This window comes from Tiliqua scincoides, chromosome 5 (assembly GCF_035046505.1).
Source record: "Tiliqua scincoides isolate rTilSci1 chromosome 5, rTilSci1.hap2, whole genome shotgun sequence".
In the NCBI taxonomy this organism is placed as follows: domain Eukaryota; kingdom Metazoa; phylum Chordata; class Lepidosauria; order Squamata; family Scincidae; genus Tiliqua; species Tiliqua scincoides.
The window spans coordinates 28275207-28299808 of record NC_089825.1 but is presented as its reverse complement, the minus strand read 5'-3'; the positions used below and the strand labels follow the sequence as shown (position 1 = coordinate 28299808).

Genomic DNA, 24602 nt, shown 5'->3' with positions numbered 1-24602 from the left:
GGGCTTACTCCCAGAAAAGTGTGACTAGGATTGTAGCCTCTGTGCACTTTCCCTAGGAGAGTAACAGCCACATCCTATGCATGTCTACTCGGAAGTAAGTCCCATTAGAGTCAATGGCGCTTACTCCTAGGAAAGTGTGAATAGGATTGGGCTGTAAGACCCCACTGGAACATAATGGGGGCTTCCACCCGAGTAGACCTGCTGAGCAGCTAGTGCTTGTAAGGGAAGGGCACGAGCCTACGCTTGGGTCTACTCAGAAGCCAGCCCCACTGTGCTCCATGGGCCTTGCTCTCAGGAAAGCGTGGCTAGGAGGAGCGCAGCCCCTGGACGCCTGGCCCCCCTCCAAGGCGCTCCGCCTGAACCCCGGCATTGCCCAGGACTGCACGCGTGCGTGGTGCTGGACAGCGCATCTACGGCGCGCGCTGTCCCCGGGCAGAGGACAGGCACCGAGCGGATCACGCGCGCTCCAGCTGAGCCCCGGGGATGCTCGCAGCCAATGAGCGGGCGGCGGCGGCCCTTCCTCCCGGCTGGTTGGTGCGTCAGCTCCGCTCCTGCTGCCGCCTGCCCGCGCTCGCCTCGCCGAGGAAGGGGGCTGGCTGCGCAAGGTAAAGCATGGCTGCCAAGGTAAGTCGTAGGCCGGCGCCCCGCGGGGTGCAGCAGGAGCCTCCGCCTCGCCTCGCCGCCCGGCTGCTGCCTCTACAGGGGGAGCCCCCGCCTTGCAAGGGGAGGCTGCGACCCTGGGCCTGTCCTTGGGCTGTGGGGAGGCGGGAGAGGAGGGCAGGCAGGCATGCGGTGCTGCTTCCGGATCCTCCAGGGAAAGAGAGGTCATGTGCACAGCCCGCAGCTGCCCTGGCTGGCCCCCTCCACCCAGGCGCTGCACAGGGCAGGCCCTTCGTTTGCAAACTGCAGTCTGGGCCTTAGTTCTCTACCCCCCTCTCTGTGGAGCTGCGCTGGATCTGAGCAAAGGTCTCTCTCCCTGGAATCCATCAGCTGCAATGAAAACATTTCTTTTCACAAAAGAAGATATGACTACCTGGCGTGCCATGGGTTTGTGGAACTCCTTGCCACAGGATGCGGTGACAGCACCTGGCCTCCATGCTTTGAAAAAGAGACCAGACAGATTTCTGGAAGAAAAGTCCATCACAGGGTACAGGCTGTGATGGGTGATATGCACAGCCTTCTGGTTTACAAATTGGGTACTTCAGAAAGCCACATGCAAGGGAGGGCACCAGGATGCAGGTCTCTTGTTGTCTTGTGTGCTCCCTGAGACATCTGGTGGGCCACTGTAAGATACAGGAAGCTGCACTTGATGGGCCTTTGGGGCTCTTCTTATATTCATTGGGGCAAGTCATTGTCTCTTCATCTAATCTCCCTCACAGGGATGACCCATTCATGCCTTGCTTCAGGTAGTGGATTGGCAAGGGGACCCCTGCTCCATCTGCATCTGGTGGGCCATGGTGAGAGACAGGAAGCTGTAATAGATGGGCCTTTGTCCTGATCCAGCTGGGCTCTTCTTATGTTCATTGGAGCAAGTCATTGTCTCTTTACCTGCCCTCCCTCACAGGTTGTGGTCAGGGATTGCCCTTCCATGCCTTGCTTCAGGTAGTGGATTGGCAAGGGGTGCTCAGCTCTGTGTGCATCTGGTAGGTCACTGTGAGATACAGGAAGCTGTAATAGATGGGCCTTTGGCCTGATCCAGTGGGGCTCTTACGTTCTTAATGAAAGCAACAGCTCTTCATCTGGGCTTACCTTCCAATTACAGCATTTGGTGAGATACTGTACATGAATATTCCTGATAGTTATGGTGACTAATAATAATAAGTGGTGACTAATAAGATCCATTGACTAACAGCCCCCATTGATAGACGTGCCCTGCCTTGCATGGCTTGAAAGGAATCCTAGAGGTGATGTTGAAAGGAAGGTATTCTGTACATATTCAGGAAACACCTTTTTTTGTACTATTGCTTCACTTGTTCCCCAGCATTGGAACTAGCTTCTGGAACTGAGGCACAGTTAGGCCTGTCCAGCTCCAGGATCCACACTGGTACTTACTGAATGATCCCAGTTCAATTGGACTTTCTCTAGTCTGTATGATTAAGATTGCAGCCTTAGGCTATCTGCAAAATCCCTCTGTATAGATTTAAAGACCCATTTCTACCTAGAAGGTCTTGTGAATTGCCAAGTACTTCACTCAGGAACTGGATGATTATGTCACCAAGATATAAACTTGTACTGTAAACTTTGGGGGAGCCATATAGTGTAATGACTTAGTTTTTAAAAGAAATACAGTGATTTGTTTTTGAAAACACCCAGGCCCCAGTGTAGCGCTTGTACAGTTCAGAGCATAGAGGTTTGACACGAAGGTCACATTTATGTAAGGACTTTGAACAGTGAAAGTCACCTGATTCTTTGACTGTTTTCCAAATACAAGTAGTTGGGGGATGAAGACAACAGCAGATAAATTTTCAAAGTATTGTGTTAGACACAAGTCCTCTGCCACATTAATGTTGTGGGAGATTCATAATTTAAAATCCACAAGTCCTGTATGACTTTTTTGGCTGCTAGGATTGGCTGCATTTACAATTTTACTCTGCCCTTTAAAAATAGGTGACTGGGTCAGGCCTGTGAATGCACACACCAATGGCATGCTGCTTTGTGAATTACAATAGCCAAACAGTTAATGCTGAGCAGGGGAGTTTAACTAAAGGCCTCATGTCACTAGTACTTTCCTGTCTCTGAATACACAGCGATTTTCAGTGAGGTCAGCTTACAGGGTGCGCAATACTATCCAACTTTCCAGTACTGATGTAACCTTGCCAACAGGATGCATGCTTCATTCTGTGGTGGTGGGGCAGTCAAGGAGGCCTTCCTCAAGGTGAGGGAGTGTTTGTTCCCTTAGGGAAATTGCGACTCCATTGGTGCTGGAAAGTTGGAAAGGATTGGGCCCTTACGCAGTGGCCCTTCTTCAAGTGCATATGTTAGAAGCAGGAAACCCGCCAGAGAAGCGGTTGGCCCTCTGGATGGTGAGGGAGGGAAAGGGGAGATAAAAGGAGACTTAGAGATGGCAGAGAAATTAAATGAGTTCTTTGCATCTGTCTTCACGGCAGAAGACCTCGGGCAGATACCGCTGCCCGAACGGCCCCTCCTGACCGAGGAGTTAAGTCAGATAGAGGTTAAAAGAAAAGATGTTTCAGACCTCATTGATAAATTAAAGATTAATAAGTCACCGGGCCCTGATGGCATCCACCCAAGATTTATTAAGGAGTTGAAGAATGAAGTTGCTGATCTCTTGACTAAGGTATGCAACTTGTCCCTCAAAACGGCCATGGTGCCAGATGATTGGAGGATAGCAAATGTCACGCCTATCTTTAGAAAGGGAAAGGGGGGGACCCGGGAAACTATAGGCCGGTCAGTCTAACATCTATACCGGGTAAGATGGTGGAATGCCTCATCAAAGATAGAATCTCAAAACACATAGACGAACAGGCCTTGCTGAGGGAGAATCAGCATGGCTTCTGTAAGGGTAAGTCTTGCCTCACGAACCTTATAGAATTCTTTGAAAAGGTCAACAGGCAAGTGGATGCGGGAGAACCCGTGGACATTATATATCTGGACTTTCAGAAGGCGTTTGACACGGTCCCTCACCAAAGGCTACTGAAAAAACTCCACAGTCAGGGAATTAGAGGACAGGTCCTCTCATGGATTGAGAACTGGTTGGAGGCCAGGAAGCAGAGAGTGGGTGTCAATGGGCAATTTTCACAATGGAGAGAGGTGAAAAGCGGTGTGCCCCAAGGATCTGTCCTGGGACCGGTGCTTTTCAACCTCTTCATAAATGACCTGGAGACACGGTTGAGCAGTGAGGTTGCAAAGTTTGCAGACGACACCAAACGTTTCCGAGTGGTGAAGACCAGAAGTGATTGTGAGGAGCTCCAGAAGGATCTCTCCAGACTGGCAGAATGGGCAACAAAATGGCAGATGCGCTTCAATGTCAGTAAGTGTAAAGTCATGCGCATTGGGGCAAAAAATCAAAACTTTAGATATAGGCTGATGGGTTCTGAGCTGTCTGTGACAGATCAGGAGAGAGATCTTGGGGTGGTGGTGGACAGGTCGATGAAAGTGTCGACCCAATGTGCGGTGGCAGTGAAGAAGGCCAATTCTATGCTTGGGATCATTAGGAAAGGTATTGAGAACAAAACGGCTAATATTATAATGCCGTTGTACAAATCTATGGTAAGCCCACACCTGGAGTATTGTGTCCAGTTCTGGTCGCCGCATCTCAAAAAGACATAGTGGAAATGGAAAAGGTGCAAAAGAGAGCGACTAAGATGATTACGGGGCTGGGGCACCTTCCTTCTGAGGAAAGGCTACGGCATTTGGGCCTCTTCAGCCTAGAAAAGAGATGCCTGAGGGTGGACATGATTGAGACATACAAAATTATGCAGGGGATGGACAGAGTGGATAGGGAGATGCTCTTTACACTCTCACATAACACCAGAACCAGGGGACATCCACTAAAATTGAGTGTTGGGAGAGTTGGAACAGATAAGAGAAAATATTTCTTTACTCAGCGTGTGGTTGGTCTGTGAAACTCCTTGCCACAGGATGTGGTGACGGCATCTGGCCTAGACGCCTTTAAAAGGGGATTGGACAAGTTTCTGGAGGAAAAATCCATTACAGGATACAAGCCATGATGTGTATGCGGAACCTCCTGATTTTAGAAATGGGCTATGTCAGAATGCCAGATGCAAGGGAGGGCACTAGGATGAGGTCTCTTGTTATCTGGTGTGCTCCCTGGGGCATTTGGTGGGCCGCTGTGAGATACAGGAAGCTGGACTAGATGGGCCTATGGCCTGATCCAGTGGGGCTGTTCTTATGTTCTTATGTAAAGCACGTGCAGTGAAATCAATGGATAAGCTTCCATGTGTGAGTTATGCCTTATTTCCAGATACATCTGTCTAGAACGGGTATATTTCCCTGGTTAGATTTTTCGAAAGTATGTTATATATGTGCTTTAAAATATGCAGCTACCGTAGTTGTTTTATAATTGGTAGATGTAATTGCCCATTGGTTTGTTAATCTCTACCACTCTTCCTTGTCAGTGGTTCCCATCTTCCTAGCTAACCATGTTAGAGTTATGCCTATTTGAAATCCTGATCCTAATCTTGTGTACTGTTGAACAAAATGACCACAACCATACAGTGGCGTCCTGGCTTGTGGTATTATACTACCTCAGTGTTTTGTAAGTCCCACACATAAAACTGAAATTGGAAGCGTACATACTTGGAGGGAAGTATTGTTTAAATGTTATTTTTGCTTTCAAGTAAACATATTTAGAAATGGGCTGCTGGTGTGAGTCTTCATGTGCAAGAAAAAGAATCTTTGAGATAAAAAAGCGGTGGCCAATTCATCAGAACCCCGGATCCGGCCTCTGGGCCAGGGTTTGAGCAGCTCTGAGATAAAACGTTGAGTTTCAAAAGTGTTTCATCTGAGGGTTCAGCACAGAGAAGCTTCATTCAAATTTATCTTAAAAACCAGTGCTGGATGACATCTTTAGGATTAATCCTATACAATGTGGTTATGCACCAGTGGTTCTCAAACATTTTAGCACTAGGACCCACTTTTTAGAATGTCAATCTGTCGAGACCAACCAGAAGTGATATCCTGGCCAGAAGTGACATCAATTTAGGCTTCAAACCTAATCTGTGATTGGCCAAATGTTCCAGTACACAGTGTGCTAGTGCTGTTATTTTGCATAGGTTGGAATTCAAACATTCCAGCTTGGAAGTTGAAACAGAACTTAGACTTGGATCCTTCTCCAACCATACAGCCTTCTCCCCTTTCCAGTATCCCATCTTCCCACCTATTTAGGGCAAAGCACTATGCCTCTCCCTCCCACTGGCAGACTGCCCTTCCCAGCAGTTCTGTACCTTGTACTTTCAGCTATGCATTTTCAGTGACAGCTGAGCTAGGTACTATGCGACCCACCTGAAACTGGCGTGTGACCCACCTATTGGTTCCCGACCCACAGTTTGAGAAATGCTGCAATACAGCCAGTCAGATCTAGCTAAACTTGGCTGGAATATTCCAGTTGTTAATCTAGTTTCTTAAAAACCTTTACAAAAAATACCATAGCTTCTTTGATCGACCTGATTGAGTCTCCAGCATCCATTGAAATGCTTTGCATGTTACAAAATTCCTGAAGGAATTTCAAAATACTTAGAAGATGCATTTGATCTTATCTGCAAGAAAATCACTTCTGCTCATACAAGGAAGCAAGAATTGACTGCACCTTCCTAGTATATGCACATGTGTGGAATTATTGCACAGAGTAGTATGATCTAGCCATTGGCAGCACGTCAGTTCCCATGCAGCAGAGCTTTTCATATCTTTGTAATTTGCAGTTTTCATGATTTTTCAACTAAATCAGCTGTACTGAAGATTGGTCTTCAGTAAGATATTCTTAATAATAATATATTTGAAATGTACGAGATCAGAATGTATATTTCATTTATGCTCAGTCAATTATGACATATGAAACATGAAACTTGAATGAGCATAATGGTCATTCTTGAATGAGCATAATGGCCAGGAAGAATTTGATGCAATTGTTCAAGTGTGTCTTTTCTGGGTTCTACTCCTATGCTGTTTGGTTACTGCTGATGTTCTGGCAGCTAAAACTCTTGCATGTCTTGGAAATAATATTTTATATTGGATTCTATGTTTTAAGCTGATTTCCAATGAATTTAGGGAAGTCACAAGTCCATCCTGCCGTTTGATACTTCTGACTAGAGATGATGGTCCCTTTTCCTCTAATCTCAAATTGTTCCAGATCATGAGTAAAATCCTGAGACAGTCTTAAAAGATCTTGAGTACGAAAAGCTTAGAATGCTTTGTTTAGCTTGTGGTATCTTGACCATAAGGCATGCCTTTTTCCTTCCATAAGGCTGCAATCCTGTGCACACTGTCCTTGGAGTAAGCCCCATGGAACACAGTGGAACTTTCTTCTGGGTAGATATGCATAGGTTTGTGCTGTAAATCCTGATGTTAATCCAATGTAGTCACTGCTGTTTAGTGGGTTCAGAACCAAGGAGGCCTGTGTTGGGTGGGGTGACTCGGGAGGGGGCTTTGGATTTGGCGCCAGACTCTGCTGCCATCCCCGCCCCTTCCCAGACCTGATCCTCCCTCCTATCCTCCCTTCGCCCAGTTCTGCCCCCCCTCCCCACTTTCTCTCTGCCCAAAGTCTCCCTGGTGCCTAGCAGGGGCACTTACCTTGGAGGTGTCTTCCTGGGACTGAGGCCCAGCACCAACTGGTGCTGAACCTCACCACTGGCACAGCATCCTCACCGCCATTGCACTATGGCAGTTGCCAAGGCTCTTAGTACAATTCAGTTTGTGTTTGGAAGGTATTCTGGAGGTATGCACTTATAGGTGTTCTAACAAAGTTTACAAAATATTTTAAACAAGAAGTCAAAGATTATTTTATCTTTAAATTATTGCCATAAATATAAACAACCTTTTGCAGGTGTAAGTAATACCCAGTAGCCTATGGTGATACTTTGCAGTAAAATGTGTAAAAAAAAAATACTTAGAATTATTATTTTGGCTAATAATACTTCATAGCAAAATTGTAGGAGGCTAAATCAACGAAGTATAATTTGTGTTAGACATTGCAAAAATACATTGAAATGACTGGAGCCAAATGTGCAAAAAAAATTGTACTATTATAGGAGCTTGATGGACAATCCCTGTTTTTTTGGGAAGGGCCATGGGTCACTGATGGGGCTTTTTCAATGCAAAATATGTACTCCTAGTCTCTCTGGCATCCCTGGGTCAGATTTCCAGGGACAAGGATTTCCTGTCCGAAATCCTGGAGAGCCACTGCTAGTTTTTGTTGACAATACTGACCTAGATAGTCTGATTTAAGTATAAGGTAACTTCCTATGATATGTTCCAAAGACTGGTTCAGATTTGGTTGGTGTGAAAATCCTCTTCTGACAAAGCCCAGTAATGTCTGCTTTTTTCATCTCAGCCAAACAATGGACTGGTGAGTCAGTGACACTTTTTTCTACATTTTCCATGTCTTTCAGCATCCTGCATGACTGTGTTTTAATTAATTAATTTATTCATTCATTCATTTCTATGCACTCACAGGCTTGTGTACCCTTTAGAATTTTCCTGTGGTGTCCTTCATGTGCTTGATTTCGCACGTTTATGGCTGTGCGGAAACTTAGGCTGTTTTGAAACTCATCAGCTGGATTGTTGCATGCTGGTTTGAGCATGTCTGTTATTGCACCAGTATTAAAAGATAGTTGCTAGTTGCTTTCCAAACACAATTCATAGTGCTGGTTTTGACCCTAAATGTTTTGGACCCAGAGTGTTTAGAAGATTGCCTTCTATCACATGCACCTCCATATAATAATAATAATATACAGTATTTATATACCGCCTTTCTTGGTCTTTATTCAAGACTTTATTCAAGGGAGTTTACATAGGCAGGTTTATTAAATCCACGCAGGGATTTTTACAAATTGAAAGAAGGTTCTTTCTTTCAAGAACCACTACATTCAAGGTGTTACACTCCAATCTGGTTTAACATTCTGGCCTCCATCCTCCCATGCTCCGAGCAGATGGAACAGCTCAGCTGCAGCTTGCCAGCTGCTTCAAGGTTGCACGGTGCCGGTGGCCTCGAACTGGCGACCTTGTGGATGTTAATCTTCAGGCAAATGGAGGCTCTACCCTCTAGACCAGACCTCCTGCCCAGACTCCTGCCTCCAGACCTCTTAAGATATACCTTAGGATCTTTTTCAGAGTCCTTTTAAAGAATAGGCAGCTGGAAGAAAAGACCAGTGATACACCCTATTTTGGGAATACCCTGCTCATATTTATGAAGTGCCTTCATTGTTATATTTTTGGTGCCAGTTGAAGACATTTTTGCTCAAGATGGTTGATTCTGATCAGAACTTGCTGGTCTGTTTGTTGTATTGACTGTTAAACTTTGTAGGTTTTTTTTTTTTTTTAAAGAATCTGGCCTCAATCTGTGGATACTTTTAAGTGGAAAAAGAGCATGTAAATAGTTCAAATAAATAAAAAGTGTGCTTTATTAGAATAAAAAATCTCTTGAAAATGGGTTTTTGTAAATATAAAGTTGTAAATACCATTTAGTTCCAGTGAATTTGTTTCTATTGGTTTTTATGTGATTCTGTCAAACATCTGTGTGTGTGTGTTTGAAAAAGGAAGTTTCATTGATCTCAAAGTGACTTACGCTAAGTTAGTAAGGATGGGGTTTCAGTATGACCTACTTGGGGCACAAACCACTTCAGGGTGCTGATTCTGTTCTGTGTAGGTGCCAACGGAATGAATGGGACATCACCAAAGCAATGGAGCACTCTTGTTTTTCCATTCATTGCAACAGGCTTGTATAGGATAACTTGGAGGGGATTATATCTCAGTGGTAGAGAGCATTCTTTGCATACAAGAGATCCCTGGTTCATTCCCTGGCATCCCCAAGTAGAACTGGAAAATTAGCTGTGCTAAAGTGATGTCCTCATATTTAGCAAGGGGACAGCAGCTTGTCCCTCTTTGCCCCAGCATGGTGTCTTTTCCAATGACTGTTGCTCTTCTCCATCTCTTTTTAGACTGTGAGCCCTTTGGGAATAGGGAGCCATTTATTGATTTGTTTTGCTCTGTAAACTGCTTTATTGAAAAGCGGTATATAAATATGCATAAATAATATTGTGTAAGATGGACCTGTGGTCTGGTATAAGGTAGTACACTCCTCTGGGTTGCTATGACCTTAATCTTGTAGGCTTTTGACAGTCATACACTCAAAACCACCCAAAGCTGCAGATGATATTATAAGATCATTAAACCTTCCCAGTTAAGTCGTCAAATACTTATTGTGCAGTAAGTACATCTTTGTATATATTTCCTCATAAATCTTCATTTCATCTAATTCTGGCAGTTTTTATACCTCTGGTGACTTACTAATTACGATGAAGTGTTTTGAAAATCTGTAATACAAATTGGGTAAAAGAGGCTGTTGGGGAGGGATGAGTGAAGATAGTGAAGATCCCAGACCTTAGTGCACATGGTCCTGGCCCTGATCAAGAGATTTGCAAGTATAGCTGCAGCCTGTATACTTCTAGTTGCACTTCTGGATCACTTTCTTGGATTTTGAAGGGATGAAGTTGGTGCAAACATCACCTCTTCTACCCCTTCTTATGCTTTTGTAGCTATCTCAGTTTGAGTCAGTAATATATACTTAAGTGATTAAATGTAAGATTCCTAAGAATGGATTAATGCACCTGACTTTCTCCTTCCTTGGGTGCAATTATAAATTGCGCAAAAATCACACTGTGAAAGAATGTCAGAGAACTGTTCTTAGTAGCAGCTAAGACCTACACTGCTTCATTTGACATTACTTCTTACGTGTCTGTAGGCTTTGCATTGCCGTTTCCTTAACACCGAGTACTTAAGTACTTACTAAATGTTACTAAAGAAAATGGCACAGGGAAGCTATCAACAATCATTTTTATTTATTTGAACTTTGGGTAGACATTGTAACATTTGACCAGTTTGTTGTCATGTGCAGGGGACCATAAATATTGTCTATTTCATATCTTCTCAAATATGGTAGAATGACACTTCTTTTTATTACTTTGGGTTAATATATTCGCAAACATCCCAAGAATTCTTAATGATTCCATCTTACATATTTATGTAGGGCCCTGTCTAATCAAGTGTGTGCGCTTTCACATTAGATTCCATAATTTCTTTGTAATTTGATTAAGGTCCAGCACATCATATTGGGTTGGAACCAAAGGGCTTCCCCCCCCCTTTACATTAGGGAACCTTTGAATCCAGCCTATTGTCTTCATTCTGTATTACTAAGGTTGCTTTCCTATTTGTGTTTATTTGGATAGATGCTCCAAATAAACTTGCTAAGTCAGTTCAGGGTGTTGGGCTATTAGTCCTTTAGTGAAACAAAATTGTCTTAAATCCAAGTGCTTTGACTTCAGTGGTTTAAGAATCATACTATTTGGCTTACAATGAAGCTAATTTTTGCACCTTGATGGAGAATCATGAGGCAAATTCAGCTTTGATCTAATACCTCAGCCTTTCACATTGTATAGAAGCAATGCCTAAGATCAGTGTAAATCCCAAATAGCTCAATATACTAAGAATAGTATTACGTAAATATGTTTGAGAACAGTGCAACCTGTAAAGTCTAACCTGTAACTCCTTTCCACAACAATTATGAATGCCATCGTCACTTGATAGGCACTGTACAAGAAGGCATAGCGTAGATATTGTATTTCAAAATAGTCCTCTGATGTTTTAGACTTTGGACAGTGGAAAATCAATTTCTTGCTTCTTTGAACTTGATTCTTTTCATTTAGAGTAACATTTCTGTGGAACGCAACTCACGTGGGTTGCAACCCGATGTTTCGTGTGTCATATAACACTGCCTGCCGTCCCACCAAAACTACCAGTTTCCAAGCTCCCACTTTTTTTACTTGCTTGGTGGTCTTCATCCCACTCCAGGCCTTATTGCATTGTGTTCTCACTGATGTAAACATACAGTACTTGTCACCAAGAACAGGACGAGACAAAGCCCGGAATGATCCAAAGTCCTCTGTGCAGATACTGTGGTGATAATTATTTTGTGAAAAAATGCAAAAGTGTGGCAACCTGGAAGTTTTGATGGTGATGTGCTGACATCATCATGCCATCACGTCACTGCCAATATTTCTGAGTTGCTGAGCTCCACGCTAAAGGTGGGTTGTGGGATGGGGAATTTGATTTAGAACCACTGATTTAGAGTGTCTTGTTTTTTACCTGTAGGCCTCACTGTGTCTCCTGCGCATGTTCTCCCAAACAATGCCTTTCTCATATCTTGTTGTAATCTGTGCTGCTTTCAGGTCATAACTATACATGACTTTGGTCATATAATTGGCCCTAGCGTACGGGGTGTGTGTGTGTGTGTGTGTGTGTTTTTTTGGTAAACAGTATACATGGGTACGCCAGATATGGATTGGGACCACAACTGGGGGAGGGGTTTAACTTTACCCCTGTCATTATCTGAATCATGCCTCCCCTATGCTATTTATCTTGAAGGGAAAAAACACTGATAGAAGCCAATAGAAACTCATTTCCAGGGCAGTCGGCATGTGCAGGGGCAATTGATCAGAAATATAGAGGTAGATAGGGTTTTAATCCTCTTATCATGTTCCTGGGCTGAATAGTTTGCTACATATACTGTTTACAGGAAAACAAACAAAAAACCAAGCATGCTAGGGTCAATGACATAACTAAAACCTTTTGAGAACCTGACAGTTTTTGTAGCTCTTGTGGAAGCACTCCCAGATCTTTAAGGGCTGAGTGCCCAGTAGAGAAGGCCCACTGTCTTTATGAGGGGATGGTCATGATGTCCTAAACTGTGGTGCCTTTGAAAATGCCTGACCTTCTCCCATTTCACAACAATTTTCACTTGGGTATTTGCATTACAGCAAGAGACCTAATTGGGTTGAGGCCTTGATCTGTAGCTCCTTTGGTTGCGTAATGCTTAATCCTGTTCAGGTGTGACATTCTTTGCAGATTAAGCATTGCAGATTAGGCACTTAGCATTGCAGTTCTCCAGCTCACTAGAATAAATGCATTTGTTTCTGGTGGAAATGCCTATGTCTAAATGGGATCAGGATTGTGGCCCTAAAGCAATTGATGGGGGGGGGGAGCATTTTCATCACACATTTAAGGGTATTCTTGTGTGCTAGTTTAAATGTCTGTTCAAATCACTTTACAGTATGATTGTTAAGCTTTCATTTATCGACTTGCTTTTCCACATTCTATATTTGTCGTTCACAACATTCATAGTTTCTCAAATAACGAGAGGCTCAAACACGCACTTTTAAAGTTTTGTGTCAAAATGATTGAAGGGAAGCTTTGTTTCTGCACTTAATCCTCATTTTAGTAAAGTCCTGGATTGGTTGCATTTTCTTCCACCTTCTCATGAAACCTTCTACACAAGTGGGATAAACTCTAACCTGTGTTGCTTTTCTCTACTTTCTCTAATTTGAATATGGTATGTATTACTTTGAAAAGAGGAAAACAAATGCAGCGGCAAGAATGAGGAGGAAACAATTGGCATTAAGATTCTGCACTAAAATGTACACCACTTTAGGCAAACGTGCATCTTTTTATATTGTTTTGGCATTTTGGGGAGGGTGGTGTGTTACTTTTTCAGAGACCAGGTTGAGATTGGCAACAGAATGGATGTGAATCAGCTGAATGCTAGCACTGAAGGAAATTTGTTCAAAGTGGAACAAGTGACAAGGAATTGTGACAAGTGACATTTCTCTTTCTATGCTACTTCACACCTTTCCAAGAGGAAATCTGCTTAATACACTCCAAATCCTTCAATGAAGGATGCAGAGGAATATCTTTGCATAGAGTCTAGACCAGGGGCATCTAACGTAAGGCCCACGGGTTGCATGAGGTCCCTGGAAGCAATTTCTGTGGCCCTCGTTACAATTGGGCTCTCCCAGTGTGATAATTGGGTGTACTCATATCTTGAAATTATGAACATGATTTGCACATTTTCTTTTTGTCATTTGTAGCTGATGAGTTTTTATGTGAGAGCAGAGTGCTTATTTCTGACCATCTTCTGTTTAATGACATCACTTCCTGCTTAAAGTCATCTCTTCTGGCTCTCAGCAAGTGCCGTGAATGCTATTCGACCCACTATATGAAATGAGTTTGACACCCCTGGTCTAGACAAACACATATCTCTGATGTTAGGAAGATCTCATTTTAAATCAATGTCTTCAGGCACAATTTCCTTTTACTTATCATGGTGCTCAAGGGTTTTTGTGCCATTGCATTATGAGATACATTTTGCAGCATTAAAAAAAAATCCTTTATACAGTAGTGGCTTCAGTGGTGACAAAAGGGGTTTACAATATTTTATTGTTCAATGTGCAGTTCAGCACCTGCTTGTGGATAACACTGACTGGCTCACTGCTTACAACTGGACCATAAGACTGATACAGTAAAATTATGTCATGTTGGCAAAATCTGTAAAAGGCTGTAGTTTGGAAAATGGGTGACACTATGCCTAATTCTTCTTGAGCATAAACATGTTTTAGCTTAATTGCAGTCCCAGTGGCATTCATGATTAGTACAGATTTAATGTTTATCCCTAAATTAAAAGGATTGCCTTTCTCCATACAAACCTACCAATCAATAGATATCCTCTGATGAGGCCCTTTATGCACATATGCCAGGGCTTTTCAGACTGGGGCATGACTGGGGCAGGGGCAGCCAGGAGGCAGGGAGGAGGTAGTGGCGTGATCCCCAGGATCGCGCTGCTTAGAGGGGCTGCAAGGGCTTGGGTCCACTTACCCGAGCCTCCTGCAGCCTCCCAGGGGTGCAGGGAGCCCTGCACGACCTGCAGGGCTCCCTGCAGCTTTGAAAGCGAAAGTGGAGTGATTGCGCTCCACTAAAGTGGAGCACGATCACTCCACTTTCACTTCTGAAGCTGCGGGGAGCCCTGCAGAAGGTCGCGCAGGGCTCCCTGCACCCTGGGAGGCTGCAGGAGGCTTGGGTAAATGGACTCAACCCTTGCAGCCCTCCTGAGTGGCGCGATCCTAGGGAACGCAGCTGCCTTTCCCTGGCCCCCACAAGAACTTAGAGCAGCTCAAACTCTCCCCAAGAGTTTGAAAACTGCTGCCATTTGCCTTCAGAAGTAAGGCTGGCATCTCCTTGAAAGAGACCTTTTCTGTAGTGAAGCCCTGGATATGGCGCTCTGTCTCTGACTATAGTAACGGAGATACTAGGTGACTGTCTTTCCGGTCCTTTGTGTTTGCCCTACCTTGTAATGATGAGTCTGGTGTGGTGTGTTTTAATGCTTTTACTGTTGTCATGCTTTTGTACACTTTTATTCTTATTGATAAAGTGTTTTGATATTGTTCTTTATTGTGTTTGTAATGTCTCTCTAGGTGCTCTTAAAAGGATAGAGGTAGGGTATGCACTGGGGCAGTGGTTCCCAAACTTTTTCAACTGGTGGCTTCCTTGACCTACTAGGCCATTGGCCATAGTTCCCCATTAGGACTACAATCCTCTATGTTGTATAGGGCGGCAGGTTTTTTGGTGTGGATTCTGTGGCCCCCCTGGCTGGTTTCCCTGGCTCCCCAGGGAGCCTCTGCTCACAGTTTGGGAACAACCACTGTAGGGTTTACACTTCTTCAGTGCTCTAGCCTAGTCTTCCAACACAGAAGTGTATCAAGAGCAGCAACTGTTACCCTGCACATGCCTGATCTTGTCTGATCTTGGAAGCTAAGCAGGGTCAGGCCTGGTTAGTACTTGGATGGGAGACCGCTTGGGAATACCGGGTGCTGTAGGCTTGTACCATAGTCTTTCGAGACTGAAGGTTGCCAACCATCAAGGGCAGTGAGCCAGTTACTTGCTAGCAAATTGGGTTGCAATCGGTGGTGAATTTTTGTGAAGAAAGCTTTTTGACTTTGTTAACCATTGAGGGGGCAGTCGGGAGTCTTTGGAAGGGCAGGATAAGACCACAAGCATCAGATGCTGACCCTGCTTCATAAGATTGTAGCTCAGCATCCTTGCTTGTCTACTGAAATTATTGGGACAACTTCAGTCAAATGTGTTTAGGAATGAAGTGTCAGAATTCTGTTTTTCAAGGAATAAAGATATGATTTAAATGTCTGCCACATCCTTATGTTTGAAAAGTATCCTTCCATCTCAGGCATTTCCTGAGATATGAAACTGCCCTTGAAGAAATAGTTTATTTTGGAATAAAAGAAATTGAAACTGTAGCTTTGTTAAAACACTAAAAAGAAAGCTGCCTGTGCACTTCTCATAACTTTTTAAAATTTTATGTGTTTTGCAGTACCTTAGAAGCATACAACTGAGACATATACTTTATCAAAAGTGTTTTTGGCCTGCATAAGCAGTGGTGAAGTAGGGTAAAATTGCTCAGGAGTAGGCTGATAGCCACTTCCCCCCTCCATTTTTTGTTTGTGAAAGAAAACAAAAGTAGTAATTGGAAGTGGCGGTGGGCATGTAACGATAATGAATTTTGAAAAGCTTTGTGAGACACAAATTGATTTTGATGAGTCTGAGTAGTGTCCATTTGAGTTATGACTGGCAAGCAGATTATAAATCTTGGAAAAGATTTTGCTGCTGCACAAGAGGGATAAGGCATATTTGCACAGATTTGATAAGTTTGTTTCTTTCTGTTGGAACAAGGGTGACTTTGAACTCAGGGAACCAATAGATTTCCCTGCTTTATTTGGGAGTAGGAGGAAATAACCATCCAAGACATTTTCCCGTTTTGAAACAGAAAATTCAAATCACAGTTCCTTTTGACAGACGAACATAAGGTGCAGTTCACCAGCAAATTTTGTATTAGAGCAGGGATGGGCAAACTTTCAACTTTAGGGATCCTGGACCCTTAACAATTGTATAGAAGACGGAATTTCAGCAGGTGCAACTTGTCATCTCACAGATGACAAGCTGCACCTGCTGAAATTCTCTCCGCTGCACAATTGTTAAAGGTCCAGGATCCCGAAAGTTTACCCACCCCTGTATTAGAGGAATTGTATCCTCTAATCCAAGGGATTGTATCCTCTTAACACCCAAAACCTACTACCCGAGGCAGCCTCTTCATGTTACCCCATGACAGGGAAATATCTAGTAGGAGCCGAAAACAGAACATCACAGAATAGTTTGGTGGTGTGGTTTTGACCCTACAATGCTTGACTTATTTACATGTGAACTGATTTTTTGTGATGGACAGTGTCGCTCTTTGGTTTGTTTTTTTAACCAGTGTAAAAGTTAGTTTAATGTTTAACATTATGACTGAATTTGCCCTCTTCTAATCAGTTTGAACCCAACTTGCCATATTCCCCCCCCTTCAGTTTCTTAGGAGAGAGTGAGTGTAGTTCCAAACCTAAGTTGAATCCTGGGAGCGTGGCAGTAGTGAAGTACATTTCACAACTAACCTTCCCTGTAGGCTGTGCACTAGCAGGGCCACACAGCTTAAATGGAACCCCATGCAACTGAAAACAGCTGCCAAGCACCATGAGAGGGTGGTGAGAAGGTGGGCGCAGTGCCTCCATGGATGATGGCCACCTGGTTCAGTTGAATCGTGTAGGCAGCAGTGATTGTCCTCCACCAATCTCTATTGCCCTGCTCTCCCTCTCTGCACGCCAGAGCTCAGCAATGATGCTATTGCTGAGTGTTCCAGATAGAGAGCATTGCCCCTTCAGCCACCATAGGACTATGCGCACCAGGAAAAAAAAGAGGAAAATATCAGGTTACCACTTTGCAGACGTTCATCTGAATTGACCTCTAGTGATCTATGTAGAACATACATGACGTAGTTCAGAAATGTACAAGATTGCATGCAGCTCTCCTGGAATTTCAGAATACAGGTAGGGGATTTTGGGTCTGGATGTTTCCTTTCACAAGACATTCCTTGCATATAGACTGTTAGCATATTGAAGAGAAAGTTAACTTGCAACCATTTCCTCAAAGGCACTAGATTTCCATATGTTAGAAGTTTTTTGACATAAGAAGTAAAGATGCCATCCACTATCTGCGCTGCTACTCCTTGATGTGCCGCGGAAAGTATCTGGGGCACCCACGTCATCCTCTTGTTTCTTTGTGAACCATTCCTTGTTAGCATCATGCAACAGTAACAGGAAGCAGGTTGGAGGGCTGCAATCAATGCAACACCAACAAGAAGTGGTTCACAAATCCTCCCCCATCGTGCAAACGATTACTGCTCAAAACAATAAAGGGAACACTTAAACAACACATCCGAGATCTGAATGAACGAAATATGCCTATTAAATATTTTGTTCCTGACATAGTTGAATGTGCTGACAACAAAATCACACAACAATCATCAATGGAAATCACATTTATCAACCCATGGAGGTCTGGGTTTGGTGTCATACTCAAAATTGAAGTGGAAAAACACACTACAGGCTGATCCAACTTCGATGTAATGTCCATAAAGCAAGTCAAAATGAGGCTCAGTAGTGTGTGTGGCCTCCACGTGCCTGTATGACTTCCCTACAACGCCTGGGCATGCTCCTGATGAGGTGGCAGATAGTCTCCTGAGGGATTGCCTCCCAGACCTGGACTAAAGCATCCGCCAATTCCTGGACAGTCTGTGGTGCAACGTGGCGCTGGTGGATGGTGCGAGACATGATGTCCCAGATGTGCTCAATTGGATTCAGGTCTGGGGAATGGGCGGGCCAGTCCATAGCATCAGTGCCTTCATCTTGCAGGAACTGCTGACACACTCCAGCCACATGAGGTCTAGCATTGTCCTGCATTAGGAGGAACCCAGGGCCAACCGCGCCAGCATATGGTCTCACAAGGGGTCTGAGGATCTCATCTCGGTACCTAATGGCAGTCAGGCTACCTCTGGCGAGCACATGGAGGGCTGTGCGGCCCCCCAAAGAAATGCCACCCCACACCATTACTGACCCACTGCCAAACCGGGCATGCTGTAGGATGTTGCAGGCAGCAGAACGTTCTCCCTGCCGTCTCCAGACTCTGTCACATGTGCTCAGTGTGAACCTGCTTTCATCTGTGAAGAGCACAGGGCGCCAGTGGCGAGGTTGCCAATCTTGGTGTTCTCTGGCAAATGGCAAACGTCCTGCACGGTGTCGGGCTGTCAGCACAACCCCCACCTGTGGACGTCAGGCCCTCATACCACCCTCATGGAGTCTGTTTCTGACCATTTGAGCAGACACATGCACATTTGTGGCTTGCTGGAGGTCATTTTGCAGGGCTCTGGCAGTGTGGGCTGAAGAGACAGATGCGATTTGTGTGATGGGGTGGGGGAATTTCTTCCTTCTCTGTATTTTCTGAGGAGCACGGGAGGCCCAGACTCCATTTCCCATCATACTGTGCCATGGGAGAGTATTGTATGCACATACCCGTAAAAAGGGTGCCTCTGGTCATGTGAAGAGTGCCTGTCTCCTAACTGCACCACCTGTTTTTCAGCTCCCATGCTCGGATCTGGGGAGCCAAGGCCAGTGACCAGTAGGTCAAGGGAACTGTGAGTCAAAAATGTTTGGGTCTCTACCAAATATATTTTAATTGCTAGTCCTTGTATCCTCCAGTTATTGCAGGCAGCTTGCTCTGCAACAAAACAGAAATGCTACTCCTTTTTCAAGCAAGGAAAATCCTATCCTTGCTGACAAGGATAGAATTGCATGTATGTTCTCTGCTCTTGCTATTGGGGATAGTGTTATGAAAATGAAGTTTGTATAGATTGTGTTAGTCTCAGTACTTTACGATTTGCTTTAAATCTGATTGACAGTTGTGTTTGACGTCATTATTGTTTCCATAGTGACCGGTTGATCTCATGAAAACGTATGACGCTGGATGCTAGCCCAGAAGCTAAAATAAATTAACACTTGACAAACGAACGGAGCCTTGAAGCTACTTGAGAGGGAAAAACAAATGAAATCTAGAAATGTAGTTGTTTTCTGAACAGAATTTGTTTCAAAGCTTTCAATGCATGAGTGGATTTTAATTGCTATTAGCAGGAATTGTTGAAATTTTTTTCTGTGCAAGTTATAATTAACTCTTCCTAACAGTTAATTTTTGCTGATCTTTTCCACCATCCAGCACGAGTTATGTTGCCACCTATTCAGTCTGCTGTAAATGCAGAAAGAATTCCTATTTTGCATAATTTGAAGACACTTTCACAATTTATTCCTCCTGGAAAAAATATATGGTGGTTCTAAAGACATTCTCACTCCAACAATATTTAATTTTGTCCTTATACTGTAACTATGATGGAAAGCTTTATGTTGGTGGCTGATACAAGTCAGATCATTTAACAGCACAATCCTAGGCATGTTTCCTCAGAAGTAAGCCCCGTTGTGTTCAATGGGGCTTACTCCCAGGAAAGTGTGTATAGGATTGTAGCTTAAGTCGCTGAAAAGCATTTTTAACCCATTTCTTTCCAGCCCACAGGTGTATACATTTGATCCGTGTTGCATATATGCAATGTTGGGCAGAAATGGCTTAAATACCCCTCGCTTTCTAAAATTAATAACATAGTTCTACCGTAACATCACATAATGCCACAGTTTTACCATTCCTGGTCTGATGGATGGATGGCCATATGCCAGTGGTTCCCAAACTTTTTTGGCTGGTGGCTCCCTTGACCTACCGAGCCTTTGGCTGCGGCTCCTCATTAGGACTACAATCCTATACATTGTATAGGGCGGCAGGTGTTTTTGTAACGATTCCGTGGCTTCCCCGGCTGATTTCCCCAGGGAGCCACGACTCATAGTTTGGGAACTGCTGCCATTTGCAGTGCAGTGTTGGTGCAGCCCACTGGCAAAACTTTCACTTACTTTCATGGACCTGAATTTTGTGTGTTGACTATAACTACAAGTACATACTTCAGGACAGCTATACACAAGTTGGAGATGTGGGGGTGTTGCTAAACAAAAATTGGATTGTGATTGTCTTACGCTTTGGTTTTCATACTGTTTGTGATGGTTAAATTTTAACCATATTGCTGTTCATTTTGCTTTTTTTTTTTCCTTGAAAAGGATCTTAAGGCTTCCACCTACCGCCGCCTCTTATGTTTTTACTTGAATGTGATGTTGTGTGCTTTCATTATGCAGATGTCTTTTGTTTTCTCTTTTCTCTCATTTTTTTTAAAGAGGAAAGAAATGGATTCATGCATACACATGGATTTGTACCCACTCACGCTCCGCGGTACTGAGGTGTAGCATTTTAAATAGATATGAACAGACAGATCTGATTATAAAAATGATTTTTAAAAAAAAGTTAACTTCTGTGCTCAATCAAAAAAGAAAACACAACACTGAAACCAAATGCATTTACCTGTCAGTTATTTCTGCATAATTTCTGTCAAACAATTATTAGTTGGGACACTTTATGCATTGGGATTTACTGTATATATTTTCTCCAGCCCACCATCACCACTTGCTTATTCATGACTGGGACTCCACAGATATAAAATTGCTAACAAATTTTTGAAAGTAACTTCATCTCCTACATGTTTTATTGAAGCATCTTTGTGGTATATGCATAAGTGAATTATAATGACATGAGCACCTAACAGCAACTAGTTGAATTAATTAGACTTTGCTTTTCCATAGTTATGTCAGTTTATATCTGTCATGCTACTAGCATCAAATGATAGTTGCCTTCCTGTACTGCTGTCTCTCAGGACCCAGTCCTGTTCAACTTTCCTGCACTAATGCAGCCACGCCAACAGGTAGTAGTGGGGAGGCTGTCACAGAGGCCTCTTCAAGAGAACTTTTTGTTCCCTTACCTTAGGACTGTATTGTGGCTGCATTGGCACTGGGAAGTTGTTTAGGATTGGGCCCTCAGTGTACTAAGGCTGCATTGTAGGCTAGGGCTTGCAGTATTTTTTGGTTGTTTTATAAGTTTACTGCTCTCTAGTATACTTGAAATTGCTCCAGTTTCCAATGGTTCTTGAAGCAGCCTGAGAAAACCAGCACTGAAAGACTACTATAGTAATGTTGTTCAAAAATGTTTCAGAAGTGCAAAACCCTGATCTTAAACTTTATGTGAGAGAGTCTGATTTCGTAGAATAAATTCCTTGTAAAAACATTCTTTACAAGCCTTGAGTTATCTGGAAGCACTGTTATATACTTCCTTCATAGATGAGTAAGATTTTGAATTAGCCCATCTTGTTAAAGATTCTTGAAATGTTGTTATAGAGCAGTGGTCCCCAACCTTTAGGAGACCGCGGACCACTCAGGCCAAAACTGGAATAATCGTGGACCACATGCACCCTCCCACCCCCACGTCCCTTCACATTAAAAGTACAATTAAATTTGGTGGTCTGTGGGGGAGCGCTCAGTGAGATGCTGGAAGTGCTGGCTGTGGGCACTCCATTCTCTGCCCTCTCTGGTGGTCTGTGGAAGAGCATCTTGCAGAGCAAACAGTCCCCACAGACTACAAGAGAGGACGGAGAACAGACTGCCCACAGCCACAGCTTGCAATTCAGTGCTGGCTGCAGCTATTGGTGATCCATTCTCCGCCCTCTCTGGTGGGCCATGGGGTAGTGCTCACTTGGCGAGATGCTGGTAGTGATCAGAGGCAATCTTTCCTTGCAAGTTGTTCTTTGTACCCATTGGTATCTTGGGAGAATAAAACTGCCCACAGGTCTGACAACTATAAGTGCTGTTTTCCCCATAGCATTAGAAATGCAAACTTGGGAGAACCAGCTTGCATTTCTAGAAGGCTAGTGAGTGAGAAGTGGATTTTTACTGTTGTGGGAAGCATACCAACGAGCAGTGAGAGGCAGAGTGGGCGGTGGACGCTACCTAATGTGTTTCATCAGTTCAGTATTTGAAGGTTAAACTTCAGTTTTCTTCACGTGTAAGAAACAGCAGATGCAGAATGATGACGGGTACCCATGTTGTTATGCTGCAGTGATCGTGGAAGGTGCGTGGGAGGGCAAAGACATGTCTTGAAAAGCTCGATGGATTGGAAAGGTCCCAGTTTTGACTAAATGCTGCTAGGCAGGTGTTAGCTGTCTTCTGAGATGTTGTTTAAACACATGATGGTGTGCTTAAAATTTCAGTGCTGGCTCCCCTAAATGGCATGTATAATGTTTGTTGCTTATCACCAGCAGACTCTCTCTTGCGCGGTTTCCTGGAACCAGGCCAGTAGCAGTTGCTTGACTTTGACAGATAAAACCTCATGACAGGCTTTCCCTCATCATCTTTCATCTCATTGCCATCTCTGTTGTCTTTCACAGTGCCAGAATTTAGACTGTAAATCTCATTGAGTCAGGAACCTGACTTTCATTTGCAACTCAGTAAAGTATTATTTTTAATACAGGATTTATATACTCCTTTTCTCACTGACTCTCACAATGAGTGAGAGTCTTGCAGACCCAAGGTGGTTCACATCAGCAGGCTATCACTCAATTTTTTTTTTTACAAGTGGGATTTTTACAATTATTGTTCTATACAGTGGTTCTCAAACTTTCAGCACTGGGACCCAGTTTCTAGAATGAGAATCTGTCAGGGCCTACTGGAAGTGATGTCATGACCAGAAGGGACATCATCAAGCAAGAAAATTTTAGCAGTCCTAGATTGCAATCCTACCCACACTTACCTATGAGTAAATCCCATTTACTATCATTGTTAAAAACATATATATAGTAGTGTGTTAAAAGTACAGCTGTGTAACATTTCACCAAATGCAGTAGCATCAAGTCTAATTTATTTAAAATAAAATATTGCAATGAATGGGGATCTATCTGAAATTGCCACGCGATCCACCTAGTGGGTCTCTAGACCAGGGGTGCCCAAACCCCGGCCCGGGGGCCACTTGCGGCCTTCAGAGGCTCCCAATCCGGCCCGCGGGGAGCCCTCAGTCTTCATTGAGCCTCTGGCCCTCCAGAGACTTGCTGAAGTCCATGCTGGCCCAATGCTACTACTCTCAGCGTGAGGATGACTGTTCAACCTCTCACCTGAGCTGTGGGATGAGGGCTCCCTCCGTCCACTACTTGCTGTTTCACATCTGTGATGCTGCAGTGGCAGTGAAGGAAAGGCTGGCCTTGCTTTCTGTAAGGCCTTTTATAGGCCTTGAGCTACTGCAAGACCTTCATTCATTTGTATAAGTTCCATCTCTAATATATTCATTTATGTAAATTTATTCAAATTTTAAATGTAAATTAATTATTTTTTCCCCCCGGCCCCCGACACAGTGTCAGAGAGATGATGTGGCCCTCCTGCCAAAATGTTTGGACACCCCTGCTCTAGACCCATAGTTTGAGAAACACTGTTCTATGAGAAACCCATAGAACCCCTCATTTCCAGCATGGTCATCTAAGCTAGTAACACTGATAGTAACGAGAGCATCGATGTTATGTTTGGCTGGATTGCTGAATGAAACACTCTTAAAGCTTGTTGCTGGACATCTGTTAGGTAACTACCCTATATAAATGTCTAGAAATAAATGTACTACGATTAGTTTCCTGTTATTCTTTACTATTCACCAACCAGAAAATGCTGCTTTTTATTTTGGTAGTTCTTATCAGGTGTTGTATATTTTAGTGCATCTGGTTCTGAGCATTTCACTGTATTTGAAGGGCTAAATTTTGATCTGTACTGAAGAAAATTGCCCAGTTAGCCATTTAAGTAGTGTATTCTTACAAGGTGGTTGCTACCACTTTAGACTTAAACTTTCCAATCCCTTTCATTTTCTCTCTGCCCTGTTTTTTGATCTGATCAGACAGTTTGGAATATGGCACACGTGTCTGCATTCTGCTCATAAACCCAGTGGCGTTGCTAGGCGGTGCGGGCAGCACAGGGGGGGTGATGCGCACGGGGGGGTGACGTGCACTGGGGGGTAACACGCTAAAATCGTGGTGGTTAGGAGTAACCCCATCATATTTTATACCATTGGATGCAGAATTTTGAACAGAATGCAATACAAAAAACCAGAGTGAAATCTCCTTTCTATCAAAAGTTATGGCCAAAAAACCGGAGAACAAAAAATGCATGGTTCCCTTCTGGTAGGTCTTGGACAAA

General features: G+C 43.6%; 1 protein-coding gene across 2 annotated transcripts in view; it reads left to right on the top strand.

Annotated features, from left to right (window-relative positions):
• The first annotated feature begins 518 nt into the window (after positions 1–518).
• Positions 519–24602, top strand: part of SLC25A13 (solute carrier family 25 member 13) — a 123419-nt gene continuing 99335 nt past the window's right edge. Inside the window, exons 1-2 of one of the 2 annotated variants that reach the window (XM_066628371.1) lie at positions 538–624; positions 8030–8044. In XM_066628371.1, the coding sequence (XP_066484468.1) occupies positions 613–624; positions 8030–8044 (27 nt within the window). In that variant the 5' untranslated portion in view covers positions 538–612. Of the gene's footprint in view, positions 625–8029; positions 8045–24602 lie in introns of both variants that reach the window. The other variant, XM_066628372.1, reaches the window with a different exon arrangement.